This window comes from Lathamus discolor, chromosome 6, assembly GCF_037157495.1.
Source record: "Lathamus discolor isolate bLatDis1 chromosome 6, bLatDis1.hap1, whole genome shotgun sequence".
Lineage (NCBI taxonomy): Eukaryota > Metazoa > Chordata > Aves > Psittaciformes > Psittacidae > Lathamus > Lathamus discolor.
In genome coordinates, this window is record NC_088889.1 from 19,522,948 (window position 1) to 19,549,357 (window position 26,410).

Sequence of the window (26,410 nt, forward strand, 5' to 3'; positions counted from 1 at the left end):
ATTTTCGAAGTGAAGTACTTTCTGTAATGTCTTAAAAACAAGTCAAAGCTGAAGGCACTATGCAGATATCACTTTGTATTTAAAAATTGTAATATGCTGATGTTTTGTGCTACTGATATTTAGTGCTGTGTAAAGAGACTACATTGATAGTTGAAATGTAGTCACACTTTATTTTGGGAAGGGCTTGAAAAGAGGGGCAGGGAGTAAAATCTGCATCTAATACATCAGCACGGCATGAGTGCTGGCAGTGTCGTTGGACAATATCCAGGAGAGACAAAGTTCATTCCTGTACCAGGACAATCATTCCTTTCTCATCTGAAGGAAAAAAGGAATCCAGATGCAGACATTATGAAGCTCTCAGGAGAGAACTGTAAAATTGAGGCAAAGCACGGATCTGGTTTATGCAAAATTTAAGATGAAGGATGTTGAAACAAACATTTAAAGTTTTGCTCAAGAGCTGATAACAATGACATCAAGAGAATTATATATATGATCTGTATGCAAAACATACAGTTCTTTGAAGATCCGTTCATTAAAATACAGCTTAGATATAATTTTGTTCTTTAAAAATAAACTTGTGTTTCTTTCTGTAAGAAAAGCTTAATCTGTTAAATATTTTTTCAGTATAAAAATACACATTATTATCAGTTCTTGAAGGAAAATGTCTGCCCAGAGTGTGACATAACAAGGTTTTATATTTATATTACAATTTCACGAAGGACTTGCTTTCAAATCAGTAGGGGAGAAATCCTCACTTCCCTTAAGTCTGTGGCAAAACTCCTAGTGGTTTCTTTAGTGCTAGGATTTCACAGGAGGAGACTGGAATCTGAAAAATGTTTGTTTGAACCTCTTCCTTTTAAAGGCAAGGAAATTTCCCTAGGGGTCCATCTCTGATCTGTTATCCTGTCTCTGATACTGTGCAATATCCTATGCTTCAGAGCTTGAAGAGACCTGCCGTATCTTTGGCTACATGTCTTACTTTACAATGTAGGTGCAACCTCTTAGGGTCACAATGAGAATAGTGTGCTTTGCCTGCAGCCCACCTTCTGTTCACGTACATGACTCGCAGACAGCCTGTGCGCTAGCTGTGTGATCATATCAAGCAGCGCAGTAATACTCTCTACCCACCCAAGCCCCCTGGGTCTTCTGTTTTCTGTACTCTGGGGTCTCACTGTGACTAGAGGCTGTCTGGTGGAAGCTGGGCAAGCCTGTGTGAATGCAGACTTACTGGAGATCCGGAGACATTTCTTTTTTATTTCTTTTTTCAACATTTGAAACATTCAACATTTCTTTTTCAACAGTTGAAACTTAATAATAGACTTGATATAGTTGCTGTTACAAAAATTGCATGATCTTGGCCATAAATTTACCCCTCTCCCAAGAGCTGCTCTTTTTGGCAAGTTTTGGAATGTCTTTATTCCATAAATGGTAAAAGGTGTCCTAATTTCGTGCCTGAACTTCTTAAAGCAAGTCACTGTCCCTTCATTCTTGGGCTCACATAAATTTTTCCTGTCCACTGTAATAACTTGCTTCTGAGGAATATAAGTATTCTCTGTTCATGTTGTTGTTTTTGTTACCCTTTGCCTGTTTTAGTTTGAATTTGTGTTTGGCAAGTGGAGGGACCAGAACTGGAAGCAGTATCGTAGCTAAGATCTTAACAGCCTCTTGCAAAAGATCACTGTTTTCCCATCTTTACTGGAAATACGTTGACATGATACCAAGACTTGTAGCACTCTTAACAGGAGGTTAAAAATCAGTACTGGTCAAGTAGTGCGTCATGGTTTTTCCTCATTGGTTTTGAACTGATGAATTAATGTCTCCAAAAATCTATGGCCTTGTAAATAATTTTGATCTTACTTCTGCTACTTCTTTCCCGATGTGTATGTCATTGTTTCTTAAAAATCAAAATATGAAGTTACTGAACCAGCCACCTCAGGTTTTAAGTGACTGCTTGTTCTTCTGTCAGCTCTGTAACCAGTTCCTAATACCCTTGCTACTTGTGTACTAACTCGTCTGTTAGATCTGAAGATTAAATGCAGAACCATGTGGAGAAAAAGTTTAAACAGATAGGTTTGGATGAAAAAGTGAAGAACTTGTGGAGTAGGGGTTCTTGTTATATATTGATTTTTATATATAATTGTTGTGGTTTAACCCCAGTTGATAAATAAGTACCATGCAGCCACTTGCTCACCCACTTCTACCCCTGTCCCGGGTGGGATGGGGAGGCGAATCAAAAGAATGTAAACTCCATAGGTTGAGATAAGAAGAGTTTAATAACTAAAGTATAATACACTACTACTAATAAAGGTAAGGAAAATAACTAGGGGAGAGAATATAAAACTGAAAGGAGAAAGGAAAAAAAACCCAATCCAGCAGTGATGCACAATATGATTACCGCCCACTGACTGATACCCAGCCTGACCCGAGCAGTGATCTACCCTCCCGGGTGACTCCCCCCAGTTTATATACTGGGCATGACGTTCTGTGGTGTGGAATACCCCTTTGGCTAGTTTCGGTCGGGTGTCCTGTCTCTGCTCCTTCCTCGCTTCTTGTGCCCCTCCTCACTGGCAGAGCATGAGGCTGAGAAGTCCTTGATCAGGGTAAGCATTATTTAGCAACAGCTAAAACATTGGTGTGTTATCAGCATTGTTTGCAGACTAAAGCCAAAACACAGCACTGCACCAGCTACTAGGAAGAAAATTAACTGTCCCAGCCAAAGCCAGTACAATTATAAATTCTGCTTATCTACATGTATAGAGTCTTGCGCTCTTGAGTGGACTACAGTTTTCCCAAGTGTGCCTTCTTCCTTCAATATCTGCTGTTCTCCAGCCATGAGACATATGTTTGTTACTTCCTGCTTTGTCATTAGATGTTTAATTGCACTTGCTGCTTTGTTCAGTTTTGAAATAGTTTTGTCTGAATGCTGTGATGAGTGTTTTTCTTGATTGTCCTTTCTTGAATGTGGTGAAACATTATGTTTTCTGTTTAATTCTTGCACTTGTCATCTTGGGTTTACTTCAGGCTTCACCATGTTGATCTTTTTCTTTAGATGTTGAGACTGTGTCTAGATTATCTTCAAGGTTGACACAACCACCACTGCCCACTGAATTCCTGCCCATTCTCTTTTACTGTTTTGTTTGGTCTTTCTTTCCAGAAGGAGTTTGATCTGACTTGTGATAGTTCTTCCTTTCCTGTAGTCTGATCTGGTTTAGGTTTCTATATCAGTTTACTTATTTCTGAGTATAACTTTTTTTGGGCTGGTTCTTCAGACTATAGATCTTTGAGCACTTCCCTACCAGCTTTCTTCTGTTCCAGTGCAAATTCCAGGCAGTCTTTAGATATAAACATGGAAGAGGCTTGAAATGTCTTCAAGATCCTAAGCTCTTCAGTTCTGTTGACTGAACTAACTAAATCCTGTAGTTCTTAGAAATAACCTCAGTCAGCAACTTGGGGATTTTCTTGTTTACTTGTTTCCTTTCATTAAATGCAAAGAGAATCCAGTTTCAGGTGATCAGTTGTTCGTGACCAGCTCTTTTCCAGCGTCAGTGCTATGGTTAGTTATAAAATGAAAGCACTTTTTGCTGACTCGGTGGCAGGTGGTGAGGTCTGACAGCTTTTGCGTCCAGGAGTAACCGGGCCTCACTGGGACCCATTGGCTTGATCTGCCTGGTGAAAGGGTGTTTTTCAGCATATTCTGGCCTCTATCAGTTAACTATACTTTATGTTACAACTTTTTAAGAACAGATGTTACCAAGCTCTTGGCTGAAGTGATGTTTTGCTGAAATGGCTCCTATCAATAAATCATCTTTTTAAGTTGTATGCTGTTTTAATTATCTCTGCATTTTTACTGAATCTCCTTTTGCTTTAGTTTTTTTTTTTTGTGGGGAAGATTTAGACAATGTTGGCTGTATATTTTGTCCTATACCTCTTACAACCAAACTGACATTCTTTTGATTTCCTCCTCTGTATAAATGGTTTAATCCTTTCATTTTCCCCTCTCTGATCTCTCCTCTTTTTTTTTTTTTTCTTCTTTTTTTCTTCTTTTACTGGGATTTTCAAACACAGATTATGAAGAAGGTTAAAAAAGGCTTCTCAGGAAATAAATTCTGAAGCAAAAACTAGTCACTTTGTCCTAGTAATCTCTTATTTTTCCTCTTGTGCCACATGACTATAATCCAGATGATAGGAAAAATTCCTTGTTTTCTGGGAATGTGACATTTTTAAAGTTCACACTTGAATATGTTCTAGCTTTTAAGCTTTTCTGTTAATATTCACAGCTTTGTAATTGCTTATTTTCCTCCTACGCCGCTGATAAGCACACAGTGTTGTTTGCACAGAAGGCGCAGCTGATGGGAGGGATGGCAGTCGGGTATTGTGGGGTTACATTTTCAGTCACCCCACTTGCGTCGCATGAGAAGTAGGATGTGTGCAAGCAGAAAGGGGTTTGTTCTAGAGTGAATGTATCACAATGTGACCCATTTTCATCCTATTACATAAAGAACCAAGACACAGATGATTACATCCAACTGCAGAGAGCAGCAAGGGTAACTTTGCATTGGACAGTAAGAGGAGGTGGGATTATCATCCACAGTCATCTAATTTATGTTTCAGATGCGGGAGCAGGAAGAGTTGGAAGAAGCGTTAGAGGCAGAGCGACAGGAAAGTGAACAAAGGCGACTGCTCATACAGAAAGAAGAACAAATACAGCAGATCCTAAAAAGGAAGAATAAGCAGGCACTCTTGGATGATCTGGTGAGTAACAAAACCAGAGGCTTTAAATGCTCAGTAACAGAGCAAATAGCAGTTACATTGACATTAATCTCTACTATGGTTAAGTCCGTGGTTTTAACACACCTGCTTCTTTGCTTACCTGTCTTGCATGTTTTGTGCTACTTTTCTCTCACTTATTATTCATTTCAATATAGCAAACAATTCTGGTTTTGCTAAGCTAAGGACTAGAGGAAGAGTGCTTCTGGGATTCATAGACTTAGTTGGGCTCATTGTCCAGAATGTCCAGTTCTGGTTAGAAATTAATTCTAGGAAAACTTCTTGGCTGTTCCAACTCAAAATTTATCCTGGATAATGTTCTAGCAAAGAAAAATTAAGACTTTTTTTGGCATTTGAAGAAGGCTATTTTCCTGCTTCTACATGTTTTGATTTTTGTGGGTGATTTTGTTTGTTTGTTTGTTTGGGTTTTTTTGTTTTGTTTTTCTTTTTCCAAGTGAGTTCCACTGAAACCTCTTTTTCTGTTGCAAATTCACTTGTACAGGTGTATTTCAGAAACGGCTTTTGTGTGTCCAGCCACTCTAGCAGTTTGTGTATTAGTTGACATTTGACTGCATATCAGAAGAAAAGCTGGTATAAAAGTCTAGATTTCAATTTAATTCATTGATAATATGAAAGTCATAGACTTTGGCTGTGGTCAAGGATGACTTGCATTAGCATAGCTGATATGGTGACTACTCCATATTGAACCTGATAGCTGAGGTGTGAGGTTCTGTCATGTCTGAGGCCATGGAACTGCCTGCTTTGTTTGCCTTCAGCTGATGACAATTGCTTCTGCTTTAGTGCATGGCTGGTCATGCAGTTTGTGAGGGCGCTAGGGGAGATACTAAGTTGGTACATGTGTGCAGCCATGTCATTGTGGTTTAAAGCTGGTTGGCAGATTTAAGCCAGAATTTTTCATATTTCAGTTTATCTCATATTTATATAGTGTTAATTCCTGTTTTGTGTTCTCAGTTCTTATTCAAGATACAGATGCTTTTCTACTTTTCCTGGAAAAGTAGAGTTCACCTTTGAACCAGTGCAGGAAGCACTGACATGAAGAGAGAGCATCAATCTGCAATTCAGGTGTTTCAGAGCCTCCTGAAGAGCTGCCTTTTTCTAAATCAAGAGTTCTGGCAACCTGTCACTGGTTTTGCTGAAAGGAGCTGCTCTTGTAAGACCTCACCTGGAGTATTGTATGCAGTTCTGGTGTCCTCAACATAAAAAGGACATGGAACTGCTGGAACAAGTCCAGAGGAGGGCCACGAGGATGATCAGGGACTGGAGCACCTCTCGTATGAAGATAGGCTGAGAAAGTTGGGGCTGTTCAGCCTGGAGAAGAGAAGGCTGCGTGGAGACCTCACAGCAGCCTTCCAGTATCTGAAGGGGAGCCTATAATTATGCTGGGGATGGACTGTTCATTAGGGACTGTAGCAATAGGACAAGGCTTAATGGGTTTAAACTTAAACAGGGGAAGTTTAGATTGGATATGAGGAAGAAGTTCTTTACTGTATAAGGGTTGTAAAGCACTGGAATGGGTTGCCCAGGGAAGTTGAGGATGCTCCATCCCTGGCAGTGTTCAAGGCCAGGCTGGACAGAGCCTTGGGTGAGATGGTTTAGTGTGAGGTGTCCCTGCCTGTGGCAGGGGGGTTGAAACTAGAAACTAGATGATCTTAAGATCCTTTCCAACCCTAACTATTCTGTGATTCTATTCTATGATTCCAAAACCATGTAGCCATCCAGGTGTCTGGCTGTAGTGAGGGCCAGAGCCTGTCAGTGATGTTGGATGGTAGCTGTGCAAGGTGTGACCAGGTTGGTGATTCGCTCTGCATGGTGTCAGAGCTACAGGAAGAGGTGGAATGGCTAAGGAGCATAAAGGAATCTGAGGAGGAGATTGGTGGAGCTGTACTCTACCATCCCTGAGAGGAGCAACCCAGCCACACTAAAGAAATTAAGGATCCCCTACTTTTGCAGTTGGAAGCAGGTTACTCCTCAGAGTAGATGGCATATTACCCTCCAGCTTTATGTCACTTTCCCAAGTACCCCTCTACAAGATTCAAGGCCCTGCTACTTTCCTGTGAATCAGGAAAGTGAGGAAGATGATGAAGTAGGTAGGTGATTATCCAGGTTAGAAGAGTCACCACAGAAGAGTCAGAGAATGCATCATATCACGGCCAACTCTAGTAGGAAAAAAAAAGAGTGGTTGTGTTTGGTGACTCCATGCTAAGGGGAATGGAGGGCCTGATAAGTAGACTTGACCAGACTCACAGAGGAATCTGCTGCCTCCCTGGGTAGGGTGAAGGTCTTCACCAGAAGATTCTCACATCTTACTAGAAATGAGCTGGGGTAGAATGTCAGTGTTGGAGGCCAGATCCACAGGGCAACTTAAGTGCATCTATGACAATGCCTGCAGCAACAAACAGGAGGAGCTGGAAGCCATAGTGCAGCAGGGAATTCATGACATAATCGCCATCACAGAAATGTGGTGGAATGATTTGTAAGATTGGAGTACTGCAGTGGATGGTTACAGGCTCTTCAGAAGGGATAGGCAAGGAAAAACAGGTGGTGGGGTTGCACTGTTTGTCAGGGAGTGCATTGACTACCTTGACCTCAGTGTTGTGAGTGAGAAGGTTGAATGCGTTTTCCAGGAAGAGAATTTCAGTTCCAGTGATTAAATCCTAATGGGTGAGGACATTCACCGTTTCTCATATGTGTTATTTATAGTATTATCATATTATGTAAAGGTCTTAGTATTTTATAAAAGTGTCTGACAATATCATTCTATCTTCAAAAATCTTACAATTTAGGTAGTCCAGAGGCAGGTAAAGGGGCACAGAAATGTTTGGTATTTAAAATGCTGTGCAGTGGGCTCTGGTTCTTGGCCAGCCTGTGGAGTGCAGTGGCTGTTGCAGAAATGGTGGACCTTGGGCCAAGGCTTCATGAGCCTGTCCTCAGTGCAGAGCAGGGAGGGAGAGGCCAGTGTCACTTGCTGGAGGCCTGAGCAAGGCATTGCTGATGGCTTGGGCTCTGCAGGCTACTGGAAGAGCAATCAGGTGCTTTGCCTAGGCTGTTAGTTAGTTTGTCTCCCAGTAATAAATTAGGCAGATTTTATACTACCTTCACTATAAGTGACTTCTTTTACAATAAACCCTTTCACTTTAAAAGCAAATCTTGTTATAATTTAGACTTGTAGTCTCAAATGCAGTTTTACATATTATTGGGAGAGTTGTGTGTGTGTTTTGTTTTGGGTGGTTGTGTTTTTTTTAACCTTCCACTTGGTTAATCAGGGCTGAGCAAAATATTAAAGCACTTCCTGTATTTACTGTATAAACTCTCTCACCTGTGTACAGAGGATTACAGATTTGCTCTTAGATGTCTTCTGTGTTATGGGCCTTGCACTCTCCTCTTCAAGAGCCCTTACTTCCCAGGCACCAACGAAATGGCATTGATGCTCATGGCAAAGAGTCAGTTTTTTCTTGGGCTGGGGTATAGCTTGGAGTCAAGTGATAAGCAGGGTGCTTTAAAGATATAAAGTGTCTCTACTTTTACCAGAACCTCAGAAGTTTTGAGAGAAATCTTCAAGAATTTTTTCACATATGACTAGCTTTGTTCATACTGTTAGCTTTCCCATACAAAGAATTGCTAGTTTGGATAAATTCTTAAAGGATTGGACCTTTCATGTGTGTTAATAGTTAACAGAAGGGTTATCTGTGTATTTGAAAGGACAAACAATGACGGATGTTGTGGCTTGCTGGCATGGTGCAGGTTTCCCACAGTTGTGTAATCTGGTTACTGGTCATTGTGTGAACTCTTTAGTTGGTAGAAAATTTCCTTTAGTTATTGTACTGGAAGTGTGGTGAACATTTAAGGAATATGAGAAGGCAGAATGAACCAGAGAAGGCTTTCCACTCTTCAGTTCTCCCCCAGGATATTAAAACTGATGATTAAAAGAGTCCAACATCCTTAAACTCTGGTGACAGCCAGCAGCACATGCTTCTGCATGGTGATTAGACATATACAACACTTTGAGGCTGCAGACTGTAAACTAGTGCATTTGTGGTCTGAGTTTTCTTCAGTTATAAGAAAATTAGATGTCTCATTACTACAGTTTAGGCTTTTAACCTCTTCCTTCTTCATCTCCCAGTTAATCACAGAAATGTTAGTAGGATCCTGTGCCTTAGTTGTTGTATTTGTGACTCTGGACCAGATCTTGTTGTGTGAGATTTTTTTGCTTTAAGCACTTGCAATCTAGCCATAAGACAAAGGGAATGTCAGAAAAATTTGAGAGGAAAAGAGGGCTGGAGAGTTATGTGAAAAGTCAGTGTGCAACATGACCGTTTTCCATGATCACTTAAGATTTCTGTAGGCTACCATCAACACCAAGGCAACCTGCAGCATTAAAAACTTCCAGCTTCTTACCCTGGAATGAGTAAATGAAAATCACAGCCCAGTTTATTAAAGCTTGTTTTGTTTTATGAGAAACAAATATGGTGCATAGTTTAATGTTAGCTTGGGGTTCCATGAAACAGAAGTCTATGTGACATTTGAGGCCTTAGGAATAAAGTACTGCTCTAGAGCAGTCCAGGAAGAATCCATCTGAACTTCTTCCCTGCTCTCAACTCTAGGGTTATTCTAGCTAGGAAGTCTCAAGACTGTCAGGGTGTGTGTGGATAATTGTGTTAATTCATTAGAAAATTATTTGGCAGATACTTTTCTGATTCTTTCAAGAACGCAGTTGCATGCATATATGTATGTTAATAATCAGTCTGTTCTGAGAGCTTAAGTAGTTCACTTGCTTAACTATTCATTTTACTACTTTTTATATATATATGTATATTTTAAAATTGGCTGGCTTCCCTAAAAAATAAGTTGGTGAAGGAGAAAATAAATATGCTGTTGGTTGCACTTACAATAGTGCCATTGTGCAAAGCAGAGCAAGGATCATTTCCAAACGGCCTCAGGTGAAATCTAATGGGAAACAATTTCAAACTGGTCTGAGTTCATCGGTATAAAGAATGTGTCTTAGATAAACATCTGATCCAAGTTATAATACTTGGTATTATGACTTCTCTGATTAAGTTCTAATTTTTTAAATTTTATTTTAATAAATATAGTTACATTGGCCAGTTGGAATAAGGAGCCTGTTATATTGTCTTTAATGTGGATTCTATAAAAATGGTTGTTTGCAGGTTACACTGATTTATGGGGTTGCTGCAGCTTTTTCTTATTACTGAAAATGATTGTTTTCTTTAAACTGTTACTCATAGAGAGGATACTTTGCATTATGCTGCTCTGCTGGTGATGGCCTTTCAGGCACAGCTTGCAGTTTTGAAAAATATGCAGTGTTAATTAACTGTTTTTGGGTTTAGCATTTGAAATTTGTTCCTCATGTTTACAGGAGAAGTCCAGTCTTCCTGCATCATTGCTTTTAGCTCAGCATAAGGACAGATCTACTCAGCTAGAAATGCAAGTGGAAAAACCCAGCCAGGTCAGACCAGTCACGTTTTCCACTGGGATCAAAATGGTAAGTCTTGTTTGTTTGTTTGTTTGTTTATTTATTTATTTATTTAAATGCTTTTCAAAAGACTGAGGATTTCCTTATATGAAATTTAGAGGTTCCTTAAACCTAAGTTGCATATTATATGAAATGGACTCTTCCAATTAAATATGTAATTATGAATTAATTGAAAAATCATTCTGCTAGTTAGAATGTATGAAACCTTTTCATTGCATAGTTACCAAAAAGCAAGCTTTATCTCTATCCCTGCAAGCTAAAAGTTTGCACTTTATTCAGATTTACTTTAAGCACTGGTGTAATCTGTGTGTATGAGACAGGCAACTTAAAAAATGATGCCAAATAGTTAAAGATGCTATTTTCCTTGTTACTAGATTCCAGGAATCAACAAGTATCTGTTAGTTCTGGGGTGGCAGCTAAAGATCTGTCAGCATTCCTGTTCTTTATCATGACATGGTACAAGTACACATCAGCCTGGCTGTGGAAATGTAAAGTTTGGGGGTAATGGGGGATGTGAGTGTGAATTACTGGTCTCTTTTGCACTTTACCAGTTTGCTGTTTTGTTTTAAATCTGTGTTTTTTTAGACTTTGTATTCTAGAATTGTAATGGTAAATGATGTCTTGAAAATAACCAACAATATTCACCTTCCTCAACAAACCAAAAAGTCAGCAAAGCAAAAGCCCTTGCATCAAATTAGCCTTTCATCAGTTAATCAATTAATTTTGTCAGGGATGTCTGTGCTGGGTTCATTATCTGCAAAAGAGTTCACAATGTAGAAGTGCTTGCAGCTTTCCCTCCATTCCCTCCTCTACCACCCCAAGTAGTTCCAGGTTTTGCAAAGTTGTGCAGATTATTTTCTTGTTTTCCTGTAGTATAAACTGTATCTTCTTCCTTTTGCTTTTAAAATGTGAGAGTCTGGGGGATTTTCTGTTCATGTAGAAAAGCTAGTGGGCAGAAAGGTTTGTTGTTCTGTTTAAAACAATTCTAACTGAATGCCTGTACTTTTTCTTGCTGTTTAAATATATTGTCAGAATTTCTTAAAGCTGTTGGCCTTTCTTCTGGGAAGAAGAAGATTAGCATATACTACATGATGAGGAAAATGGAAGTACTTTCTAATGCATCTGTAAATGGACGTTAAATGCAGTATATGTTAATGGTAATTTCAGGTCTGTAGCCCAAAATAAACTTCATCCAGGAATGGTGAAAGACTTGGATTAGGAGATTTCTAGATCGTAACATTTAATTCTTAATGTTTGGAATAATAGGGGATATTCCAGGTAACTGATTGTTACTTTATCAGCGTTCAGAAAGTGTGAGTAGATGCCTAAATTAAAGTCCCAGACTAACAAAAACACCCCACCCTGACTGACCTCAGTCCTAGATTAAAAAAGAACAAAAAATAATAATAAAAAAGTTAATAATAAAGTTATTTTTAATAAAGTTGTTTTTAATAAAGTACAGTTAATAATAAAGTTAAGTGTAGGAATGTTTGATGTTCGTTATTACTGTTGATGGAAAATGCATTACATCAAGCAAAACAGACTTTACACTGATAAAATCACAGGTTTTGAGAAAGATGAACATTTCCATATTTTCTTCATAGGGTGCTTGATTTAGTTATTACATGACATTGTTTTTTAGAATTACATAGAAATTACATTACACAGTAATAACAATATTGATATTCTGCAAAATAAACAAATTAAGTGGCTGACTTGTAATTTCTGAAGTAGTTGTTTGTTACCACAGCATGGGAGTATTTCTGTGGGTGTTCTGCTAGGATGCAGTTCAGTGTGTTGAAGCAGATGCGGAATTTCTGTGGATGACATGTAAGCTGGCAGTTTACAGGGCTGCTTTGACAAGCTGGCCTAATTTGAATGAAATGTGTTTTAATATGGCTAAATGCAAAATTATAAATAGAAGAGTAAATAACAGGCTCTGTGAAGAAGATTTGGAAGTTTAGCTAAGCAATTTAACCAGTTCGATCCTTAGCCACAGCATGTGTATGCTGGGGCCTTGGGTATGTGAATAGTGCAGCAGTAAAATAGGAAAGGACTTTTCCTTTTGGATGCAGTATTGGGAAGACTGATGGACTAGAGAGTTCTGCTGACTGCATTTTTGAATACAAATATCACAATGTGAAGAAGAGCTACAAAAGTCTATTCAAAGGCAGAAAGATACGCTTTGTACTGTGTTCTCCCTCCTGTTTAAGAGAAAGATCATAGAATCATAGAATGATTGACTGAATTTACAGTATGATATGACTCAGTTTCAGCAAGTACCTCCTTAACACAGAACATAAAATCAATTGCAATTACAGTGCAACAGTAACTGTAGCAAGAAATCAGTAACCTTAACTAAACACATAGGATCAAGGATACTGAAGGAACAAATAAGACCTAAAGTTCACAATGTTCCACTGGTTAATTGGCCGTGCTGTCCAAATTGACTGTTGCTCCACTGATTAATTGGCCATGCTGTCCAAATTGACTGTGGAATTCAGTGAAATCTCTGGTTGATGTTTTCAGGTTTAGGACTGGGATGTTCCTTGGAAAGTTACTGTAGTCAAATGCAGATTGTTTGACTCAGAAGAGTTTGTTTTGCAAAAAGCAGTACTGCTTACTGTATGTGATTTGCTGTGGTTGATGATCCCTGGCAGTGTATTCCAGTGACAGTGTAAAGTGAGTTCCCACCTGCGCACCTTATGACATGCTTATTTTCTGGGTTGAGTGTTTTTTCTAAAATCTTGAGATGCTCAGTCCATTTCTTTTGTATAGGTGTACACTTGAAATGTGTAGAGCTGTTGCTGCACTGCCCTTCAAGGAAACAACGCTCTATAGTTGCTTTAGCTTTGTTCCTCTCTAAGCCGTGGGGAGTACCAAGAACCTCTTTAAAAATACAGTTCTAATTAATGCTCAGTTTGGCTTGAGTTCTGCAAATTAACTATAGTTCCTGTGAAAAGTCTGCTTTGTGCTCACGGTTACAGTTTTGACAGCGCACGTTTAATGAATCACTATGTGTGTTTTTCCTCTGTACTTTTATTTTTTCCTAATAGTTTGGCCACTGACCTTTTCTGACAAGTATTTTCCTTAATTTTGTTTCAAAAGAAAGGAATCCAGATAGAGCCAGCTGAGATGCTGGCTAACCCAAAGCTTGTGTTTACACAAAGGCTATAAAAATATGCCAGTTGTGGCAATCCATGGGTTTTTTTTTCTCAGCCTGAACATGAGTGTTTTTCTTGGAATGGTTTTGGTCAAAGATGTTCTTCAGCCTGACTGATAATCGGACATGCTTCTCGGTTTCTGAGCTGAGGCATGCCCATTCTAGTCTCCTGGGGAATGCTCAAGGAAGTTTGCTCATTTAAGGTGTCATATTAGCGTTGTGTAGTTCCTATGCTTGCATGGCAAGGAGGCAGTGTCTTTCACTTGTAAGCTAAGCAAGAGCATCCCCTATAGCACAAGACGGACAATTAGCTCATGGGAATAGGGTGTCCTTCACTTTTCCCTTTGTTTTGGTTTTTTTGTTTGTTTGTTTTTCCTTTCAAGTGGAAGCTGTTTTTTCTTCACAGTTTGCTTATTAACTTGTGAATTCTATTTCAGTAAGTTGTAACTTTTGTGCACAAAGCATGCCTTCCTAATCAATTTGATTTGCCTCTGTAAGTGGGGTGAGAAAGTGTTTCAGAGTTTTCTGTTTATTGTGCTCATCTTAATGAGAACTATGCTTTGAGCATATCTGAATGTTTAAAACAATTACGAAAGCTAATCTCAAATCAGTGTAAAGCTACAAAGGAAACTGCAGCAAAGCAATAGTTGCTGCGGTTGTGCTAACAGTTGTTGCAGTAGGGCTAAAAATACTATTTTCTGTCAAAGCTTGTACCTTAGATTTTAGTAGCTATCAAAAAGAGCAAACCTTGTTGGAGATGCATGATATTTCTCATATTTCTAGGGGTTATCAGGGTGTACAAACCAAATCTAAGGTCTGACAATAGAACTCTTCTGTTTCTTTGTGAATGGAGTGACCATTTCAGATTGTGAGGTGGCCTTAATGTGAAGGTAATTTTAATGTCTAAACGAGGTGCTCACATGCATTGCAAACGAATGGCAGTTTGCAAATGTAACAGTAATTAATTTCATTGCAGTAATTTAGGGTTTTTAATGTTTCTGGTATTTACAAGACTGTTGGAGCCTTTTGCTGCTTGTAGATCTGCACTTTACATCACCATTGCGGTTAAGAAAAACTTAGCGTTGATGTATTTAACTTTAATTCATTGAACTGGGAACATGCAAACCTTTGAGACTGTGGCCCAGCTATTTACATGTTTGTAAAAAACATGAACGCTTTAGCTGGGCTGAGCTGCATGCTCTCTTCAGCATGTTTCAAGCTATATGCCCTGTCCCTTTCCTGTTCCTTCCAGTTTTATGTTTCTTGCTCCTTCCCCCAGCCTCCCAGGAGTCTTGGCCTCTAGCGACGGTATTCTTGAAGTAATTTCATGTAGTTAAAAACTTAATTATGTCTAATTGGATTGTCTGAATATGCAGGAAAACAGCATAGGTGTCCTCTGGCTGCCACCACTTGAGAGAGCTTGCCTTTCACATTTTATACCCAAATACCTCTAAACTAATATAATGCATCACTGCTCAATTTCTGTCGTATTTTTTGTTTCCTTAATTAGTAGTAGTGGGAGTATTAATAGAAATACTAGTGCTTTGTGTTGTACATGCTTCGTCATTACCAAGATGGTTGCCACCCGTCTGAATTTGCGGTTTAAATAGATGTGTCAGGGAGGGAGGGGAACCAGATGCCCGGAGGGGATGTACTTGCCCAGGATTAGACAGTAGAGCAGCAGCGGAAGGAGGAATAGGATCCAGCCCTACTAAATTCCTAACCTTGTGTCTCTTCCGCTGAGCCAGGCTCCATCTCCTGTCAACAGGACCCCTGAATGGCAGCAAATTAAGAGTGAAATATCTGCTTCAGCTTCTACTTCCCTGTCCAGATCACAGCAGTGGTGTTTACATTTAACTTTCTGTGTGTCTGAATATTACCCAGATTTTATTCCAGTTATTGTAGCTTTCAGGCTATTAGTGAGTGAATGCTGGGGAGAGCAGTGTGCAGTCTGAAGCAGTTGAAGCTTGCAGGAGGGAGCAGTCGAATCAATATTTCAGAGGAATGGATCTGTGTCAGACACAGGATGTCTACGACACTTCAGGAATGCCCACTGCCACTAAGCTGAGCACAACAAGTGTTAGGGAATAGATTTCGTGCAGTGTTACACTTGCAGTATTATTCTAATGGGAAATAATGTTCTTATGTTATGTGGAGCTATTTCTTTTAAAACACTGACCTCATCAGCTCAGGTCAAATTAACTGTTCTTCATTACTGCCTTTTCCTGCAATATTGCTTCCTGTGCAAACAACTGCTCAGCGGCTGCTCCTGTTTTTCAGTCTGTTTCTTTTATAGCTTGCGGAGCAATTATCCAAAATCCTGTTCCAAATGCAAAATAGTCTGTCAAAATACGTTTTTAATCAGTTGTGCTCCTCCAGAGTTGCTTAGACATATGCCAGGTACCCTGAGGTAAGTGAAGTGTATATCACACTGTGGTTTAGCGTGTAACTATTCTGCAGCTCCTGAGAGTGTTTTGCCACCCTTTCTGCATGTGAAGAAACTGTTTCAGCCTTGCAGCCTTGCTTTGCCAGTTCTTACTGCTCTGGTTGGGTTGGTTGGACTAGATGATCTTTTTAGGTCCCTTCCAACCCTTGGGATTCTGTGATTCTGTGATTCTGTGTTGGTTTGTTGGTTTTGGTGTGTGTGGCTTTTTATTTGTTTTGGGTTGGTTTTTTTTTTTTTTGTTTGGGTTGTGTTGTTGTGTTGGGTTTTTTTTAAGTGCTTTTAGTACTTGCCTAAAGTTAATAAGTAAACAAAGAAATAAAAGTCAAGCCTATTTCCTTCCTTGGCTGTTAGCTCAGCTGGTCTATCTGAAACACTTCAGATGGAATTGATTTCTTTGAGAGGTATGCCAGTCTGAGTTTAATTGGTGTTTTGTTTTTAATCTTTATTTGGTTCATACGACACATTTCTCTTGCACATTTCTTTTTTCAGATGAGTGGAATGTATTTCCCTTTTCACAACACTTAATAGTTTAGAATCACAGCAAAATCACACCACTTATTTTCAAGAGGAAGTAGTGTGTTTAGGGATATAGATCCTGTTGGAATAGATGTATTTGTTTTAGAAAGGGTGTATGTAAAGGTGAAGTTTCAGTGGTGATGAGCATTATCTAGACCTCCAGCAGGAGTCTGGTGGAATCCACACTGCAAGGCTGCTGCACGGCCCTGCAGCCTTGGTGCCTGTGCGTGCGACGGCTCAGTGCTCAGGCACTGGGGGCTGGGTGTCAGTCCCGTGAAGTAGAGTCTGTTGCAGAGGAAACCTACATGTGCTGGTGAGAGGGAAGTCCTTGTGCTTTTCAGCAGGGCTCTGGATGAGGATGCTCAGAGGACCAGCATTCTTGCCAAGCAGCTTTCCTGGAGTGGAGATTCACAGGGGTGCATATTTGAAAGCAGGTGCATGTAGCCTTCTAACACTGCCTCTGCCAGTGGGACTTTGCAGCTGCTAAGCACCTTCTCTTGATTCCTAGTGAGAATATTGCATGTTGCTTTAGCTTTGAAGTTTTGTCATTGATAACAATATCTTGTTTTAACAATAAGCATTGCCTTGATCTGCTGAGAAGGATACCTGTTTCTGAAAAGAAAACAGGGAAGAGAAATGGTGGCTTCTGGATCTCCAGCATCTCTGACAATAAAGGTATATTGAATTCACGTATATGAATTGAGGGACAGCAAAAATGCTGAATGATAGCATTTGCATTAGGGCTAACATGCTGGATTTAAACTATGATCCAGAGTCCTATGATTAACATAGAGTTTACTTAAATCTCATAGGATTATATATACAGTATTCTTGCAACTTCTGAGTAGCATGATGGAGAGTGATTAGCAGTAGTGAATATATTTGTCATACTAAATCTCTGGCCAACTATTTAAATAAAGATGTTTTGTTAAGAGTCAAGCACATACATGCAGACTGTGCTTAAAGTTTTTGAACTCTGGTTTTGAAGTGTATGCCAGACAAACTTTGTTTGAGTGATGTATCACCAGAACGCTTCCTGTGCACTCCAGCCCACAGACTGAAGTCCCAAACATTTAATTGGGTTCTGGCCTTACTCAGTAATTACTATTATATCAAACTGCATAAACATGAAGCACATTGTGTTGACTTAATGATTTATTTTTTATTTTTTTTTCCTAATGTAGGTAAGAAATATTTGTTTTCTGGTGGGTTTTTTGGTTTGTTTTTTTTTTTTTTTCCTCGGGGTGGAAGGCAAAGTAAATTTTACAGTATTTGTTATTTCCTCTCCCCTCATTTACACAGTGCTGACCTTGGAAAAGGAGACTGGATTTTGCAAATGCAGTATTATGTCTCCCTGTATCTCTTTGCAGGATTTCTGTTTGGAATGCCAGAGGAAAGATGCCATACTCAAAATTAAGTTGCTTAGTGGACAGACATAATCAAAACTGCTTGACTCAGTTCTGTTTTACGGTTAGGCTCTTTCATACTGCTCTGTTAGAATAAATACTTGTTCATTTGCTTTAAGGCTCCTTTACATAGCTAAAGCAGCAGACGTTTATATACACGTATGAGTATAAATACAAATTAGGCGCATAAGTTTGCACAGCTGTAATGACTGGAATTCAGTAAATGAATTAGTGCCAACACTGTTAATTGTATGGGAGTGAACAGCAAGACCAATGTACTTGCCAGTGAAGTGGCTGTAGCAGTGGAGCAGATCTATGCTTCCGCTGTTACATTTTGGAATGGACCTGGGCATTTGGGGTTTTATGGTTATTTTCTTTTTTTGTTGCTGTTGTTGGTGTTTTGTTTTTTTTTTTTTTTTTTAATCTCCTGTTTGATTTATGGAGTTGCTCAAGAGCTTGCCTGGGTCTTTACCACAAAATTTCAGAAGCATATCTGTGTGTCATGCAGTCTGTTGTTTCGGTCCCCTGAAAAGATGCTGCTTAGGATGAGGCTTACAGGGAGGACGCTGCTAGCTGAGCTCAGCTAGACTGTTGTCTGCTCCCCATCTGCATGGGAGCAGGCACTGGAACAGGAGCTGGGTTTTAGGTCCTACTATAAGGATGCACAAATTCAATCCTAAAAACCAGCCAGACTTGCCACTAGCTATGATAACACAAAGACATGTTGTAAAGTGATCTAGGGAAAATGCCATTTAGGTCAGCCTGAGATCTTCCTGTTTCTGAGCCTTCTAGCTCTGAATATGCCGTTGCTTGAGTAGGTGTTACTGTGAGCAATAAGGAGAGATCTGACTGAAAGAAAGAAGGTGGCTGAGAGGAGAGTCCAAAGAAACAGCTGGCAGGGAAATAAAGAATAATAAAAAATTTCTCAATCACTGTTTGTTTTGGAAAGATCATGCCTTAAGCACATGGAAATACTTTACACATTTGAGAAGTGCTGACTTCCTACATGCCTTGTGAAGGAACAGCAAATCATTCATATAATGTAAACACATTTATAGATTGTTCCAGTGTAACTTTTTTCAGTGCTGCTGTACTTCTTAACAAGATACAATTTAGTGCATATATGGTCTTTTGATGCTATACCTTGGCTGAGAGTTGCAAACACCATAAATATTAGAATTTGTGCTAAATGAGGAGCACAAAGTTATTGAACCACATTTTTAGTTCAAAAAGTTATTAAATAGTGTTGCTTGATGCACTGCTTAAAAGTAAACATACCAGAAAGTAACGCTGGGGTGAAACAGAAATAAATAGCTTGTCTATAAGTGCGAGTATAAGCAGTCTCATTATGTCTTGATAGAGATGATAAAAAAAATTAAGAGCAGACAGAGTTCCTCTGTAAGGGTGGAAATTTAAGTCAGGGAAGAAAAATTAATGAAATGAGAACAGCCTTGGTGCCAAGATTGCAGTAGGTATTTGTGGAATTGTATAATCATAGTGCTGGTCGGGGTTCTTGAGAGGCCGTGGGGCTCTTTCCCCTGCTGCGAAGCAGAGTCAGTAGTACTACATGATAGGTACCTGTCAAAATCTCCTGGGCAGCCTGTGGGAGCACTTATTGCCCTTGCTTTTACATTTTAGGGGAAACTTAGTAACTGTACATTTTCTTGACAGGAAAGGTAAGGTCATTTGATGTAAGTTTAATTTTCTCCATGTCTAGGTAGGTGCCAAAAGCAGCTTGTTCTCTGCCCCTTTGTAGGAACTTTTTATGTACTTGAAGATGACAGTGGAAAAAGGACTTCACAGAACTAAATATTTTAGAATTTAGATCTTAAAAAAAAAATAAAATAGTTCAGATGCCTTTATTGTTACTTAACAATAAAAGCATCGATTTCTTCTGCAAATGGTTGATAGACTGTCTCCACTGTACAGGCTAGATGTGAAATGGCATTCATCATCTGGGATGAGGACTCTTTAGAGAAGAAAATTCTTTTAAAGAGAGCAGTAAGAACATTTAAAGAATTGTAGTAAAGGCAATTAAGTATTTGAAGCCATTTAGGCAAAATAAAGTAGTAATTTTCTATATGTGCATAGAAGAATGTATTATCTTTCTGCCATCATCCTCTTTTCTTAGCACTTCTCTGCAGTTGTGAGAACATTGCATTTTTCTTCTAATCCTTTCTTCTGTTGCTGCTGATCAAAGTAGTTTTGTGTCATTCCTTCATCTTCTCTATTGTTTACCTGGGGAAGAGCTGGTGACCTGGAATGAAAGAGCTGGGCTAATGGCTTCACAGATTCCTCTGAGTCAGTGGTCACTTGGGTTGTGTCCATCTCTCTGATTTTGAGAGACTTGCTTATGAGGCACATTTGTGCAGACTTACCTCACAGGCTAGTTTTATTCCTGGTTATTCCGTTTCTCAATGAACTGGAGTCCATTATCTGATGTTGTAGAGTATATTGACCTTGCAGCATAGCTAGGAGATAAGTCATATGCCTGTATCTTCTTTCTCACCTGTTCTCAGTACCTCCTGCAGACAAATTTTGGGTAAGCACAGCCTGCAGCTGGCTTTTCTGAAACTTGCCAGACTTAAAAAGTCATGCAAGGGGAGCCAAGAGGGGGACAAGAGGACTGGCAATAGTGGAAGGCAATCCCTGAAAGAAACTTGGCAGGGATGTTGTTATCAAGTCAGTAGCAACAGCAGCAGTGTCATGGTGGAGCATGGGTTAAGAACTTGGGGTGGGGAAGCACAGGGCAGCAGGTGAGATGGACGGAGGAGGAGGTGGGAACTTGGATGTGAGGTGCTTTGGAGAGAACATGGGGGCACAGGGCCATCACTCTTATGGGGGAGATTTGGGGCAGTTTGGCAGAAAGGCAGGAGTGGGATGGGAGTTTCTAGGAAGAAGGGCAGAGGGGATCCTGCATGAGATTGGGAAATAGGGGAGCTCTGGGACAGAAGGATTTGGGGGATTGGGTCTTTTTGTATTCATCTGTTTGGATTGGTTAATGTGTAAGAAGTCTGGTCTGTGAGGGCAGCAGGGAATGGTGTGGGCACACTTGTGTCGTTTCAAATCTGACCCCTCCACAGCTTAAGAAGGGTGCTGGCTGTAGGCAGGGATGTACATGTAAGACTTGGGTTTTCCACGTCATCTTCTTTTTTTGTGTTAATCTGTGTTACAATATGCACCAGCCTTGCTAATATATGAATTCTCTACAAGGGAAAGCACTCAGTGTGTTGACTGAGGCCATGCACTGTGTGTGCATGTGCCACCTTTCTGGACCTTAACTTGTGCCTAAGTGAACACAGTAAATAAATGAATGTTTGCTACAGGGTCTCAGAGGAGTTAGCTTTTGAGCTTTAAAACAGCACATTTGTGGAGTAAAAATACATTGACTCTAGCTTTCAACATTCGGTATTTATCCAAGATGCACTCATTGCGCTAGGGTACTTGCAGCAAAAGATACTTGGATCAGAGAGACAGTGGTCTGTACCAAGGAGACTTCAGAAGTAATTTTCCTCTAGAATGTTTGTTCAGGTGCAGAGGGTAGGAGAAAGGGATATTGGTTTAGGCAGTTGGCATTGGACATCAGAAGGTGAACTTCCCTATACCTACCTAGTCTGGACTTAGCATGTCAGGCAAGGTGTCACTGGAAAGGAATATTGACAGCACTGGCTACTAATGAAAGAGGAATGATGCTCATGAAGAAATGCCTTGGTCTCTGAAAATTTGGCTTATCTTTATTCCTCTTTATTTTTTAAAAAGAAAAATGTGGATAATGTAGTGTATCAGAGAATTAGCTATTTTAATTTATTGTTCTGCTTTGCCTGAACGTAGCTGCTATACAGGTAACTCATATTTTGGGGAAGTAACAAGGCTCGGGTGTAATTTCTGACATGTGTTACAGTTCAGCAGAATGTGTGGCAGAGCAGTAAAATCCTCTGCCTCTTGCAAAGTGGATAATAGCATGTTAATAGGTTGTATTTTATGTGCCCTCTTTCTATATAATATAAAATACGGGAAGTTTATTGTGACTGTGAAGAAACCTGCTCTGACTCGCTTAGACAGATGTGTGTAGTGGTATGGGCAGGAAATGGAAGGACAGAGAGCACATGTGTAACAATCTATCTAAATTAGCTGGATGGGGGCCAGGAAACTGGAACTTGCAGCATTTGCAATGGTTAGTAGAAAATGAAGTGATGGCTTTGTGTAAGAATAATGATTCTTGTATTATTCTGGGACAGTGAGGTAGATCCTGCAGGAAACAGATGTGATGTCTGAAGGAGATGCATGTAGAATTGGATGACAGTAGAAAGGTAAGTAGGTTGGAGGGAAGAACAACTTAAAACTCAAGGCTGTGCACAGGGGGGAAGCAGCATATATTCTTAGGTCTGAGGTCCATTCTGTTTCATCTCTTGAAAGAGAGGCAGAAACAAAGAGAACACTGCTGTCTTCTCCAAAGCATAGAAAGAGAATCACAGAAACATGATCCTCTGGAAGACTGTCAGAGGCAGTGCCCAAGTCAACAAGAGCTGCTGGTCTATGCCATGTAGGCTTGCTGACAGATCTAAAAGGCATCAGTGTAGGCATCTGATCCTCGCCATCATTAGGCAGCCTTTGGCACTGGGGCTTAGAGCTGCCTGTATTTCTGTAACTGCAGGCACATGTGCATGGCTAACATAAGAAAACCAAGCCACATACATTCAAGGCTGTATATAAAGATGGCTGGCTTGTAATGCTTCTCTGTGATAGGCCCTTGGAGTTCAGACAGCCAGTGTTTGAATAATCAGTTAGTAAGTATTTGAAGAATTTTCAGCCTTTCCAAGCAGGTGGCACTTTCTGTGAGAGCGTTATGGTAGTGGCACTGGAAATGCAGTGTTTTCCCCTGTTTCATGTGGAGTGGGATTTGAGCCAGATCATGACTGCAGATTCAGGGAAAGGTTAAACTAGGGAGTTTTATTGTTGGACTTTCCACCAGTCACACATAAACTCTGATATGGATAGAGTTGGAGGGCTTCTGTGTTGTCTGCTTGATAGAGGAGATCTTGGTATACATCTTTGACATCGAGATCCTGGTGCTCAAGGTCTGTTGGCTGTGCCTGCACACTAAGGGATTCCCCTTTGTGGTTATTCCTAGTGAAACATGGTTTTCATTCATTGCCGGGGGAGAATAAGAGTGCTTGACTTGAGAGCTGATAGGATGTAGAAGGGACTACAGTGGGAATTTTATGTTTCCTTAATCTCCACCAAGTCAGTTTTCATTTATTCACCTTAATCTGCCTCTTCATGGGATGATGTCTTGAGCTTGAATTCCTATTTTAATTTATGTAGGATCTGAAGCCTAGATGGGATTAGAGCAAGAATTCATCTCAAATATGGCAATTCTGAAATCGGGTAGGGCAGTTCTGAAATCTGTTTGGAAAAATAGGTAAAAAAAAAAAAAAAAGATGCATATGCTAAAGCCTAATGCCGTATCAGCTTAGTTTCATTGGTAGTGTTGTGTCCAGCATCTGCTTTATGCTAATTTTTAATGTGTTTTGTGTCAGGTTAGTTAATTTGAAATACAAAATTAAACAGATGTTCCACTTTTAAAATAACAGAAATATTCTTGAAGAGTGCTGGACCTATTTAACTGTTGGTTGCTTTTAAACTCTCTGTAACTCACTTAGGCTGTAGCTGAGTTGCCAGATACAACATTGGCACTAAGTCTGTTTATCACCTAATTGAAAAAAACTTGGATTTCATTTTAAAGGACCCTGAATAAAATATTGTTGGTATCTAGGTTATTTTGTCATGAAGAACAAAGGAAAAAACACTGCTGCATATTCTGTTTGGGGAAACCTCTGTTTGCAGCTCTGGAGCTGTGGAAGTGCAGTGTGGACCTGGGAAAGATGGGAGTAGAAGAGTGCATTTTCTTACATTTTTTGTATGGGGAAGCTTTTGCTATTTTGCATTCTGTCGTCTTTGTTTTTGCTGACAGAAAAGGAGGAGCAGGAAAGCTAAGGAATGGCTAGCTGATACTTTTAGGAATGGGAGAGAGAACTCATACCTGACACTGCCTGTGGGTGACAGGGGTAGACGCACACAGCAGTTCTTTATTTGTGCAATCAGAGGTATGTGTGTGTGCATTGTCAATTGTCCATGACAGCTGGTGTTGGGGGGAGAGAGCTTTTAGGGGAATTCAGAGATTTAGATCAGGGAACATTTGCTTCAATCAAAATGCTTAATTTCCGGTTAATACCAAGTGACTGTCAAATAAAGCTAGTTCGAGCATGATTTTGGGACTGGATTATCAATGCAGCTTTGGAGGGTTGTTTGTTTTGGGTTTCCCAGTTTCTCCAGCAGGGCATATTTTGCTGAAGGATCAATTAGAAAACCCAAAGGAATGTGGTTAATGTGAATGACAGGGTTACTACTCTGACCACTTTGGCAGAGTCATTGAATTTTTTAAAACTGCCCCTTTCACAATTCTTTTATGCTTTTATATTTTTTTGATTCAGTTAATTTTGATACATTTTTTTATTACTTGCATAAGGGCGTGCAAAGTATTAAGCTAAGACCATGGAAAATGACTTTGTAAATACTTTCTTATTGTTCTGAAATCTAATAAAAAACCTGCAAACTTCATCATTCATCATTTTACCATAGGAGTGTATTTCTTATGAAGACAGCCTAATATCCTGCAGCAACTCCATGGCATTACAAGAATAATTAATGGACTCTTTTAGGGCAGTGTGTGTTGCTACAATGTGGAATAATACTTCAGTGTTGCAAGTGAATGGTGTGCTAGGAAACACTAATCCCTCGTGTATAGTAACAGGAAGTATAAATATTACTTATTAATAATAATATAAAACACCTTCGCACACATGCTTTTTTTCTGGGCATTTCTACCTTTTTGTAAGCAGTGAATTTTGATTACAGAAAATTGGTGAGAAGCAGGAATGATTTGTGTAATTAAGAAGATCTGTTTATTTAAAAGCCTTCAGAAGTTCTGAGATGGAACTTAGCCGCATGAGAGGGATGAATGTTGTGCAATAATGCCCCTTCATTCCCCTTTCATAATAAATCTCTGCAGAGTATTCATCTAAAGGGCTGAATGCCAAAAAGAACAGGTTCGACTTGTCTGTGAGGATTTACACCACAGTAAAATGCACAACTGCTTTTGTAGAGGTCATTGTGAAGGTCACGGAGCCAGCATGCAGCACTGAATGGGAGCAGCCTGTAACAGTGGTGTGAGAGGTTGGGCTGGGTGAAATTGGTATTTAAAACCTCATATGAAATGTAGCAATAAGCTGGAATCATTAAAACACATGATTTCAAAGCACGTATGTTGTTTTGCAAGAAATGTATGGTCTCTTTTCCAGAAGTTTGCATTGCATACCCTCTGCTGAATGTCCCTCCTGCGTCAAAATGCCAGAGTGTGCTCGATTCTTGACCGTTAGCATTGACATAACTTAGCATGTCTAATATAAACACCCTCAAACTGTTAACAGTCGCCTCTACCCAGTTCTTTAAAACCCCTCACTGATATTGAAGTGGATTTAATTACCTGTAATTTGGCACACCTATTTTTACAAGTGAGGTCTGAGTTTGACCAGAGGGTCACTATGTCTTTAAATAAAAGATGATCATTCCCAATGGCAACCAGCCATCAGTGGGGTTTAGTGCAGAGATTAATTAGTAAACTTTGGAATGCGCTACAACAAATGCAGCTGATTGGCAATAGCATGTGGAGCAGCAACTGGTGGAAAGCTACTGCTGCTGAGCAGCAGAGTTATTTCCAAAAAGTCTTAAGAGTTGCCGTGATGTACTATGCTTTAAATGGCACTGTGCTGATAGCATCAAACCTCCAGTTTTCTATTTGTGCAGTTTAGTAAGCACACAGATTAAAGAAATCGGATGTGCATTTGGAAAGAAAGCAAGCTGTCTTGTATCATTTTGATGTGATTAGGTGCACCCCATCAATAAACAGTGATGATGCCCTTGAACATGAGTTTACAGAGGATTGTAGTTTGTCTGCAGTGTGGTTTGCAATTTTTTTAACTAGGAGGACAAGTATCAATGGTGCTGTAGAATGTTGGAGTAGGAACTATTTGAAAAAGATGTTGCAGTAAATATGATTTGATTCAGTAGCTGTTGCAGTAAGCCATTTCTTATAATTGTAGCCTACTTTTAAAATGTATGTAGATTACTGAGAATGTGTGCTTGCATGATTTATAATTGCTTGCTGACTTACTTTTAAGGTTTTAAATACATCAATTAGAGAAATTTGGAAGCATCCTATGTAAATTAGCTTTCTAAGGTTGCTTGATCTATTTGGTATGAGTAATGGATCCCATTACATATCATCCCTAGTGGGACTGTTTTCTCAATTTGTGTAGGCCAGGGGACTGGGGCCCAGATAATAAAATTAAGATGATTTATGTAATAACTAACTACTCTTGAGAGCTGACTTAGAAGCCCTATATACTTTCAAAAATCTCTTTTAATATTATTGTATTAGTCTCTTGGTGCCCACCTTCAATTAAAGGTATGGTCAAGCATCCATTTAAATCGGTAAAAAAACCAACCTCACACCAATGTCAGTGGGTCTTTGCTTAAAA

General features: G+C 39.5%; 1 protein-coding gene across 3 annotated transcripts in view; it reads left to right on the plus strand.

Annotated features, from left to right (window-relative positions):
* Positions 1 to 26,410, plus strand: part of MNAT1 (MNAT1 component of CDK activating kinase) — a 123,860-nt gene that overhangs the window by 47,255 nt on the left and 50,195 nt on the right. For all 3 annotated transcript variants that reach the window (XM_065686836.1, XM_065686835.1, XM_065686837.1), the window contains 2 exons: positions 4,612 to 4,752; positions 10,163 to 10,288. In XM_065686836.1, coding sequence (XP_065542908.1) covers positions 4,612 to 4,752; positions 10,163 to 10,288 — 267 coding nt within the window. The remainder of the gene's footprint in view (positions 1 to 4,611; positions 4,753 to 10,162; positions 10,289 to 26,410) is intronic.